The 11,537-nt window shown below is 42.6% G+C and overlaps 1 protein-coding gene across 3 annotated transcripts in view; it reads right to left on the bottom strand.

Moving 5' to 3' along the window:
• Positions 1 to 1,580: 1,580 nt before the first annotated feature.
• The window catches only part of tprb (translocated promoter region b, nuclear basket protein), a 129,653-nt gene continuing 119,696 nt past the window's right edge, over positions 1,581 to 11,537 (bottom strand). For all 3 annotated transcript variants that reach the window (XM_080195721.1, XM_080195722.1, XM_080195724.1), the window contains exons 48-51: positions 11,235 to 11,394; positions 4,275 to 4,390; positions 3,098 to 3,196; positions 1,581 to 1,767 (exon numbers count right to left, since the gene is read on the bottom strand). In XM_080195721.1, coding sequence (XP_080051847.1) covers positions 1,715 to 1,767; positions 3,098 to 3,196; positions 4,275 to 4,390; positions 11,235 to 11,394 — 428 coding nt within the window. In that variant the 3' untranslated portion in view covers positions 1,581 to 1,714. The remainder of the gene's footprint in view (positions 1,768 to 3,097; positions 3,197 to 4,274; positions 4,391 to 11,234; positions 11,395 to 11,537) is intronic.

Genomic DNA, 11,537 nt, shown 5'->3' with positions numbered 1-11,537 from the left:
AAATACATTTATTTTCCATTGTTTTATTTGGGCATTATTCTTTAACTTCCTTTCAGAGCAACTTTCTATCGAAATGTCAGTCAGAAAAAATTGGCATGGATTTCCTACAAGGATCACTTCTGCCATTTCATTTCCAAATCATCAACGTGCTGAAAAATACGAATACTATGTTCTTTCTGGTGGTAGGTTTCCACTTGATTTTGTTTGGGGATGTCTCAGTTAACAGGGTAAAAAAGGCAAGAAAATCAGAAATTGTTTAATCACACAGTACGCCGGGGTTTTCCATGGGAGGCCAGGTCAATATAAAATTTGCAAAACATTATGTAGCTTTTTCTCCAGAACCCAGTCTCTGAAAGGACAAGCCAAAGCAGCATGAGTCAAATTGCCAGATACGGGGAGCTTGGAGCAATGGTGAGAACAGGCAATTTAGTGGGAGGGAAAGCAGGACTCAGAGCAGGAGTGAGGGGGTGATTGCACCTCCAAGCAGGGGAAAGAAAAAGAATGGGGCAAGGGTTAGGGTGCAGGACAAATGAGAATCACTGGCATGTGGCAGGGATAGGTGAGTGTGCCTGTCAGGGAGAAGCGAGGGAGAGGCATTCAGCAGCACTTTTCTCATTATCCAGCTGAATCAATAAGGAACAGCACTAGTTCTCCTATTAAAAATGACAAAAGATCCAAGTACTTTTTTTTAAAAAAATGAGAACTTTTTAATTATAATAAACACATACATGAGAGAGAGAAAAGACAAGTTTGGATTTTATATGTTTGATCTATTGTGCAAAAAACATTGTGGTTTAGCTCTTCAACACAATAAAAAAATGTTTCTCAGGCTTCCATTACCACTCCAGAGATCAAAAGTGTTATGAATTCAGTACAATTTTCAAATTATAATTACCAACTTTCGCCATTTAAGAGGAAGTAAAATCGAAAATTCTCAAAAATCTGGACGTTTGAAATTTTAAGACAGTTCAATAGGTGCTTATTGGGTAAATGTATAAAGAGGCATGGGACAAGGGTCAATAAATACAGTTTAGGTACAGGTCAGCAATGATTTAACAGGTCAGCAGATCAGGCTTAATGGGTTGTACAACCCAAAAGTTCCTGTGCAAAAATTTGCAATTGAACATAGAAAGTAAAATCTGCATACAGCACTAACAAAAATGAAATTGCCACAGGAGCTGATGTAAACTAAGTTATTTCTCCTGCCTATTATCTATTTATGAAGTCTCATTTACAACACTTCAAATGCTTGAAGTTGCCTGGGTCAGCACTTTATTAACGAGCAGTCTAGGCATGTCACTGACATAACAACACAACCAAAGTCTAAGCAATACCTTTGTTGAACAGGAGGGAAAGAAAGAATCTGAAATACCTGCAGGGGAAACATTAATTGAATTTAAAGTGAAACCAAAAATTGCTTTTTTTTGACCCCTCACTTCCCACCTCTCCATTTAGATAAATACTACAGCATTGATCCTGTTAACCGGAAGGCCATTAATACAAGAAGAAGCGTAACAAAGGACTTGTATGGATGCAACGAGAAAAACTTCCCAAGAAAAAATTCAAGCTTCACCACAATGTAAAAGGAAATCAGTTTATTTTTCAATGGGAAGATTACACTGTGACAAATACCCACAAATGCTCAAAGTTCAGAATTTTTGTTCTATTGCGACAAGACAATCAAGAATCAATATGCAGCAATGGGTAAAAGCAGTCAATTATGATTTCCTCTGTTAATTCCTCTTCCTGCCATTGAATGCGTCATACCTACAAATAAGAAACATGTAAATAATAAACTGAAATTCTGGGAACAGCCTACCTAAAACTATACCGCTACTTCAAAACATTTTTAGATGCCAATCATTAAATGTAAAGTTGGTGAATACCGATAGAAAAAATTTCAAATTTTCTTTGTAAATCATACTTCCTCTTTCCATCTGCAAAATAATATGCCTGCAGAGCCCAGATAAATGTTTACAACCGAAATGAAAACTAATTTGACTTGTAAAACCAAATCAGAATTTAGACCATGACTAAAGCCATAACTTTTTGAATTACAATTCTGCTTCAGAACGTTCAATATGAGAAACACAGAGGAAGGACAATCAGAGGCACAGCAAATATTTAAAACGCAGTACTAGAAGTGTGCAAATTTCCCTATATGCGAATGCCTATTCACTATAATCAATTCAATCGCAGCAGACAGAGCCAGGAGTCCTACAAACCAGGCACTGACAGCTTGAAACATATTTTGGTTTGGGGCTAGGGAAGAATACACTTCAGCTGGTCCCATTCTATTTTATATATAATCATACATAATGCTTTTACTCAAAAAGGTACATTTGCTTTCTCCTAACAAGGTAAAAATAGAGCCTTGTCCTTTGAATGTAACTAAATTGTTTTTCTGAATACTTTTAACAAGTCATTTTGAAACAGATATTATCATTTCAAAAGTTGATTGATTGGGGTTACTATTCAAATAGATGATTTCTATTGCAGACAGCAATTTCTAATTCAACTTGTCTCATTCCTGTTATCACAAATACTGTATAATAAAAAATGAAGCAAAAATTGCATACTTTGTCATTTTTAAATACAAAGTATATTGTGTTGCAGATATTAAATGTTGTTATAAAAATGAAGCTCACTCAATCATCCCAAGTTCCCTTCTTGGGAGCATATCAGGACCCACACCTTTCATTTGTTAAATCTAGATCTCGAATCCCATGATCATCCTTGCAAAATTCTCTGGCGCTTTGAACTAATTTCAAGGTTCTTCAAATCTAAGTCATCACGTGCAACCTTATAGCACAGCTTGAATATGAATGGTTTTATTGCTTGCTGCCTGTCTCCTCTCAGTCACCACCTGCTCCCCCCCTTCATTAGGCATGTCTTTGTCAAAACTCAACTGTCTGACATTCCTTCTTGAATCATTGCCTTGTTCCACTTACAAACGCTTATAAAAGCCTAAAATCCATCTCTTGGATCATGTCTTCAGTCTCTAGCCTAAATTCCTACTTTGTATTCACCTTTCCCCTTATAAAGCATTCCAATTTTTTCCCCAAACCAATGTTATACATATTAAAAAGGGCCTTACCTCTACGGCTAACAAATTGTCGTCCTCTGACAACAGTTCTCCCCATTTGTGGATAAAGTCGGACTCTTCGCAAAGGTTTCGGCTGACTGACACTAGTATCTATTAAAATATGTCATTTAAAAAAAATGAAAGACCATGTTGAAGCATTGCATACATAACCAAAAATCATGTCTGTTATGGTTATTTATCAAAGCTCCATTACTGCTAGACCACAGATAGGCCAGGTTAATATTTACAATGATATCAAATGCCCTGTTCGATTGTACAGTACTTTAAAAGTTTTATCCAAAAACTCAAAACATAAGGAATTAAATAAATTAGAAAAGCACATGCTTATCATCAAGGGATGGGATACCAGAACGCACATTATACTCAAGAATCAAGTGCTTTGCATCAGGACACTTTGAATAACATTTCATGGATGCATTCAAACAATTATTGACATCAGTAGGCATTTCACTTTCCGTACAAATGTTAGGAAATGGAACTAAAAGAACATCTAGAGAAATAACTGCTGATATAGGCACACCTATGAAAAATAGCCTTGCCTCGCAGCCTAGATTTACCAGCATGTGGGCATGCTTACATTTTGTTTTAATAAAAGCATTCCTGAGAAGGTATTTTTCTATATTTATATACACCAGATGTGCCATTTATTACACTGCCCTCATTCATTTTTTAAAGCACTCTGATAGTTCACTGGTGTAGGATCAGAATCCCTTCCAACTGGACAAAACCCACAGACACAAGTACTACAAAAAGCCAAACTTCAACACAAAACATAGGCAGGCTATTCTGTAAAGGGTTAATTTTAAACATTCCTACGTTGTAGAGGTGCTGCTTTTATTGAAGAACTAGAAATGCGGATGTTATCACAACAGTGGCACATAAAACTGCATTCAGATATGATGTGGAGCAGCCAGCGTTGGACTGGGGTAGTAAAGAAGTCTCACAACACCAGGTTAAAATCCAACAGGTTTATTTGGTAGCACGAGCTTTTGGAGTGCTGCTCCTTCATCAGGTGAGTGATGAAGGCGCAGCACTCCAAAAGCTTGCGTTATTTACAATAATGTGTTAAGCAAGTATTAAGGGCTTGCTGCACTATGTCCAAACACATACTTGCAGATCTCACTAAGAAAACACACACACAATCACCGAACCCTTTCAAATTACTTACCCGCTGAACTGGAAGGAGGATCCTGACTCGTGGATGGGAGATCTGACTCTTCAGATGGCTGAGCAGAATCTTCTTCCTGATGCCCTTCAATTTCCAACATCACATCCGAACTGAGACTGAACACATAAGACACACTTGTTAACTAATGAGCTAATGGAATTGAAGTGCTTCGCAATTAAACACAAGTCATGAGGGACAACATTTAATTGAAAAGGATCAGGTGGCACAATGGTTGGTACTTGCTGCCTCACTACTCCATTCCAACCTTGGGTGCCTGCCTGTGAGGAGTCTGAACCTTCCCCCTGTGGGCTTTTGCCAGGTACTCCAGTTCCCTCCCACAGCCTGGCGACATGCAAGTTAGGTGGGTTGGCCATAGTAAATTGCCCATGAGCGTATGAAAGTATGTGCCCTGTGATGGAATGGCATCTTGTCCTATGTTATCTGTGCAGCGCACAATGCCTGTTGGGATAGGCTCAGATTTCCCCTTAATTGGAGCAAGCAGTGAAGTGAAGAATCAAAATTAAAATAAACTTTACAAGATTATCAGTTGTAACACTTAATAGATGGAAGCACCAAGAATACAGTGCTCTGCTCAATGCGGCCGAAGAATTGAAATTGTGCTTGAATGCATATTTGGGAACCCAGGCAATGGAATTTTGGGAATAAGATTGGAACCCTGTGAAGTGAGCAGTCATTGATGCCATTCAAGTTGGGGCAACTTTTACAAACCAATGAACGAGGAGCAGGAGATAGGCCACTGGGCTCCTTGAGCCTGCTCCACCATTTAGTAAGATCATGGCTGATCCGACAGTAACCTCAAATCTGCATTGCTACCTCCAATCGCGTATCACTCCCTTGCTTAGCAAAAATAAATTCACCTCTGCCTCTTCAAAATATTCCACCACCTTTGAGGAAGTGTGACAAAGATTCACTAACTTCAGAAAAAATTTAGGCTCATCTCACTCAACCATTTAATTCCAGTTCTAGATTCTCCCATTTGTGGAGAAAATTCCTAGGTAGGATCTTCAAAGGCGAATCCCTTGTGAGAGATAGTTTCAGTGAGACTAGTTGACTCCTTTACTGACATCTCGGTGGGTTGCTGTGGACTATGTCTTAGTTGCATTAGCCATTGTGTGCAATGTGGTGTGTTTGAGCACATTTTGCATGCTAATTCATATGTACCTCACTTAACCCTGAATGTTGCAGTACAAGATGGATAGGCTAAAATGTCTTATTTTTCTGACCTTGTATAAATAATCTTGTGCCTTTATTCACTGAGCAAAATGTCTTGAATCGCAACTTTATCTATTTCAAACAAAATGTAATTGATCCTTTACTGGATATTACCTCCACAATGTGGGTCTAGTTTAGGGTCATAACATGGTGAAGAACTACTGAAGAACTACCAAAGAACTAATCTAGATTTCGAAAATACTTTTCACAATGGAAAAATCTCCCAAAACGTTATGGTGAATAGTCAAGTATTGTAGCATTAAGAGATAAATTGATTAATTGGGTTCAGAAGGCTTTATGCAGTGCCAGTGTCCAGCAGACTTACTTAACTTGGAGGGAATGGGGGAGATCCTGAATGAATACTTTGCGTCGGTATTCACGAAGGAGGGGGGTTTGGTGTCGTGTAATGTCTTGGAGGGAGCTGTAGATCAGTCGAAGGAAATATCCATTACGAGGGAGGAAGTGCTAAGGTTTTTAGGTAGCATAAAAACGGATAAAGCTCCAGGGCCTGATGGTATTTATCCCAGGCTGCTTACAGAGGTGAAAGATGAAATTGCTGGGCCTCTGACGCAAATCTTTGTCTCTTCTTTGGACACAGGTGAGGTCCCAGAAGACGGGAGGGTAGCTAATGTGGTACCGCTGTTTAAAAAGGGTAGTAGGGATAACCCTGGTAATTATAGACCAGTGAGTTTGACATCGGTGGTAGGAAAATTATTGGAAAAAATTCTTAGGGATAGGATGTATGAGCATTTGGAGTGTTGCGATCTGATTAGGGATACGCAACATGGCTTTGTTCGGGGGAGGTCTTGCCTTACGAATCTGGTGGAATTCTTCGAGGAGGTGACAAAAACAGTTGACGATGGGCGAGCCGTTGATGTCATCTATATGGATTTCAGTAAGGCGTTTGACAAAGTCCCTCACGGTAGGCTGGTAGAAAAGGTTAAGGCACATGGGATACAAGGACAGGTAACTAGGTGGGTCGAAAACTGGCTGGGCAATAGGAGAGAGAGAGTAGTTGTCGAGGGGTCCTTTTCCGGCTGGAGGCCAGTCACCAGTGGTGTGCCGCAGGGCTCAGTACTGGGTCCTCTCCTCATTGTAGTATATATAAACGACTTGGAAGAAGGCGTACGTGGTGTGATCAGCAAGTTTGCAGATGACACCAAGATGGCAGGATTGGCAGATACCAAGGGCTGTCAGGTGACACAACAGGATATAGATAAGTTGGTATATTGGGCAGATAGATGGCAGATGGAATTTAATCCTGACAAATGCGAGGTGATGCATTTTGGAAGGAATAATGCAGAGAGGAGTTATGTGATAAAAGGTAGACCGATTAAGAGTATTGAGATACAAAGGGACCTGGAAGTGCAGGTGCACAACTCTCTGAAGGTGTCGACACAGGTAGAGAAGGTTGTGAAGAAAGCTTATGGAATGCTAGCCTTTATAGGAAGGGGTATAGAGTATAAGAGCTGCCGTCTAATGCTTCAGTTGTAGAGAATGTTGGTTAGACCGCATTTGGAGTACTGCGTCCAGTTCTGGTCACCTTACTACCGGAAGGACGTGGAGACCCTGGAGAGGGTGCAGAGGAGGTTCACCAGGATGTTGCCTGGCATGGAAGGACTGAGTTACAAGGAAAGGTTGGAGAAACTGGGACTCTTCTCCTGAGAAAGGACAGAGATTAAGGGGGGATATGATAGAGGTTTATAAAATACTGAAGGGAATAGATAGAGTCAACAGTGGTAGGCTTTTCCCTAGATTGGGGACAATTATGAGAGGTCACGATCTAAGGGTGAGGGGGGAGAAATATAATTTGGATACGAGAGGAAGGTTTTTCACGCAGAGGGTCGTGGGGGTATGGAACGCGCTACCAAGTAGGGTGGTGGAGGCAGGCACGTTGGACTTGTTTAAGGTTTACTTAGATAGACACATGAGCGAAACAAGGATGGAGGGTTATAGTAGATGTTATTAAATAGGGTCAGAGCCTCGGGACGACACCGGAAATGTAGTATTACATGTTAACGTTTTGTCTTTTTATTCCACAGGTGTCGGTCCACCTTGTTGTCAAACGAGGGGCATGCACACGGTAGGTCGTGCGTGGGCTGCTCTTGGAGGTTCCGGGAGTGGCCTAGTACTTCGTGTCGTTGTGTTAATCCTGGACCAGCAGATGGGCGCCACAACAGCTCAGAGACTATCACTGCTAGCTGTGCAGATACATGGATTTGGGCCTGTGTCTGTGGGAGTTTGCGCGTGTTTCCTCCGGGCACTCCAGTTTCCTCCCACACCCCAAAGATGTGCTCTTAGGCTGATTGGTGTACTAAATTGACACTATTCTCCCCTGAATCTGGCCACATTAGGGGTTCCACTCTCATACACACAGGGCAGGGTGGGTGTAGGAAGATGCAGCGGCGCGGGCTCGTTGGGCCGAAGGGCCTGTTTCCCGTGCTGGGTTGTTCTTTGTTAACTCCAAAGGAAATGACACAAGTTTCCCTCAAATTACAAACCCCGCCCCCCCCCCCAAATTTTAAACTATATAATCATACTAATATTCCACAATACGCAACAAAGAACAAAGAACAACCCAGCACGGGAAACAGGCCCTTCGGCCCAACGAGCCCACGCCGCCGCATCTTCCCACACCTACCCCGCCCTGTGTGTATGTGAGTGGAACCCCTAATGTAGCCAGATTCAGGGGAGAATAGTGTCAATTTGGTAAACCAATCAGCCTAAGAGCACATCTTTGGGGTGTGGGAGGAAACCGGAGCGCCCGGAGGAAACCCACGCAACCACAGGGAGAATGCGCAAACTCGCACAGACACAGGCCCAAATCCATGTATCTGCACAGCTAGCAGTGCTAGTCACTGAGCTGTTGTGGCGCCCGTCTGCTGGTCCAGGATTAAGCACACACAATGACACGAAGTACTAGGCCACTCCCGGAACCTCCAAGAGCAGCCCATGCACAACCCACCGTGTGCATGCCCCTCATTTGACAACAAGGTGGACCGACACCTGTGGAATAAAAAGACAATACATTAACATATAAAATTACATTTCCGGTGTCGTCCCGAGGCTCTGACCCTATTTAATACCCTCTACTATAACCCTCCATCCTTGCTTCGCTCATGTGTCTGTCTAAGTAGACCTTAAACAAGTCCAACATGCCTGCCTCCAGCACCCTACTCGGTAGCGCGTTCCACACCCCCACGACCCACTGCGTGAAAAACCTTCCTCTCATATCCAAATTATACTTCTCCCCCCTCGCCCTTAGATCGTGACCTCTCGTAATTGTCCCCAATCTAGAGAAAAGCCTACCACTGTTTATCTATTCCCATCAGTATTTTATATACCTCTATCATATCACCCCTTAATCTCCGTCTTTCTAAGAAGAAGAGCCCCAGTTTCTCCAACTTTTCCTCGTAACTCAGTCCTTCCATGCCAGGCAACATCCTGGTAGACCTCCTCTGCACCCTCTCCAGGGTCTCCACGTCCTTCCGGTAGTAAGGTGACCAGAACTGGACGCAGTACTCCAAATGCGGTCTAACCAACATTCTCTACAACTGAAGCATTAGACGGCAACTCTTATACTCTGTACCCCTTCCTATAAAGGCTAGCATTCCATAAGCTTTCTTCACAACCTTCTCTGTGACGACACCTTCAGAAGAGTTGTGCACCTGCACTCCCAGGTCCCTTTGTATCTCTATACTCTTAATCGGTCTACTTTTTATCACATAACTCCTCTCTGCATTATTCCTTCCAAAATGCATCACCTCGCATTTGTCAGGATTAAATTCCATCTGCCATCTATCTGCCCAATATACCAACCTATCTATATCCTGCTGTGTCACCTGACAGTCCTCCTCAGTATCTGCCAATCCTACCATCTTGGTGTCACCCGCAAATTTGCTGATCACACCACGTACACCCTCTTCCAAGTCGTTTATATATACTACAAAGAGGAGAGGTCCCAGTACTGAGCCCTGCAGCACACCACTGGTGACTGGCCTCCAGCCAGAAAAGGTCCCTTCGACAACTACTCTCTGTCTCCTATTTCCCAGCCAGTTTTTGACCCACCTCGCTACCTGTCCTTGTATCCCATGTGCCTTAACCTTTTCTACCAGCCTACCATGAGGGACTTTGTCAAACGTCTTACTGAAATCCATGTAGATGACATCAACGGCTCGCCCATCGTCAACCGTTTTTGTCACTTCGAAGAATTCCACCAGATTCGTAAGGCAAGACCTCCCCCGAACAAAGCCATGTTGCGTATCCCTAATCAGATCGCAACGCTCCAAATGCTCATACATCCTATCCCTGAGAATTTTTTCCAATAATTTTCCTACCACCGATGTCAAACTCACTGGTCTATAATTACCAGGGTTATCCCTACTACCCTTTTTAAACAGCGGTACCACATTAGCTACCCTCCAGTCTTCTGGGACCTCACCTGTGTCCAAAGAAGAGACAAAGATTTGCATCAGAGGCCCAGCATTTTCATCTTTCACCTCTGTAAGCAGCCTGGGATAAATACCATCAGGCCCTGGAGCTTTATCCGTTTTTATGCTACCTAAAAACCTTAGCACTTCCTCCCTCGTAATGGATATTTCCTTCCACTGATCTACAGCTCCCTCCAAGACACTACACGACACCGATCCCCTCTCCTTCGTGAATACCGATGCAAAGTATTCATTCAGGATCTCCCCCATTCCCTCAGTCTCGATACATAGCTCCCCTCCCTTGTCCCTAAGAGGACCAATTTTCCCTCTAACCACTCTCTTGCTCCTAATATAAAACGCTTTTGGATTTTCCTTAATCCTATCGGCCAAGGCCATTTCATGCCCCCTTTTCGCCCTTCTAACTCCCCTTTTAGGCTCCCTCCTACTCTCTCTATATTCCTCCAGCGCACTCTCCGTTCCCAGTTGTTTCGACCTAACATATGCCTCCCTCTTCTTCCTGACCAAGTCTTCTATACCCTCTGTAATCCACGGCTCCCTAATCCTGCCTTTCCCATCCTTCCTCTTTACCAGCACGTGCCTTTCCTGCAACATTTTCAGTTTGCCCTTAAAAACCTCCCACTTACCAACCGTGGACTTGCCAGCTAACAACCTCTCCCAATTAGTGTCCTTCAGCTCCCTCCTAATCTGACTATAGCTCGCCTTCCCCCAGTTCAGAACCCTCCCCTTCGGCCGGCACTCATCCCTTTCCATTTTTATCCTAAAGTAGACGGACTTGTGGTCACTGTTAGCCACATGTTCGCCTACCTCAACCACCTGCCCCAGCTCATTTCCCAGCACTAAATCCAGTATAGCCCCCTCCCTAGTCGGGCTAGTTACGTACTGCTCTAGGGACCCTTCCAACACACACTTTACAAACTCCTCTCCCTCCGTACCCCCAGCTCTAGGCACCTTCCAATCTACTCCAGGAAGGTTAAAGTCACCCACTACAACCACCTTATTCTTTCTGCACCTATCTAAAATGTCTCTGCAAATACCTTCCTCCACTGACCTCGGGCTGTTGGGTGGCCTATAGTATACATTACTTACTGCTGTTAAAATCAATTAAGATTTAATGAGGATTTTTAACTGAACTGTAGTCAGTTCAGAATTTAGTTAATATTCTAATCCAACTGAAAATTTAATGGAAATATGAATTTTTAAAAATTTTTTTTGTATCAAAATCTGTAAAAGTGAATTAATTTATCACAGATTGAAAGATACTTTTCTTTCATCTTACCCCTCTTGGTCTGTTCCTTCCACAAAAACTTCATCTGCATCATCACCACCTCCAGAGTCAGCTGTATTTGACAAACTTCCCGTGGATGTTGTAACCATGGGAACAGATTGAGAAGCATGTTCAGTTACATCTGACTGTGCACCTTCATTGAAAACTGTTACTGAAGGAAAATAAAGTAGCAAAATTTTAGTTATCTAAGCAAGCCGAGATCACAGCAGGACAGCAAAGTGCTAAGAGCCATCTATATCATAATATGGAAAGCAAGTGGCATTGAGTGGAGGTTGAAAACTAAGGCTGACAACA

Source organism: Carcharhinus amblyrhynchos, chromosome 9, assembly GCF_965287045.1.
Source record: "Carcharhinus amblyrhynchos chromosome 9, sCarAmb.v2.hapA, whole genome shotgun sequence".
Taxonomy (NCBI): domain Eukaryota; kingdom Metazoa; phylum Chordata; class Chondrichthyes; order Carcharhiniformes; family Carcharhinidae; genus Carcharhinus; species Carcharhinus amblyrhynchos.
The sequence above is the reverse complement of the archived record's forward strand: the minus strand, read 5'-3'. Positions and strand labels throughout refer to the sequence as shown.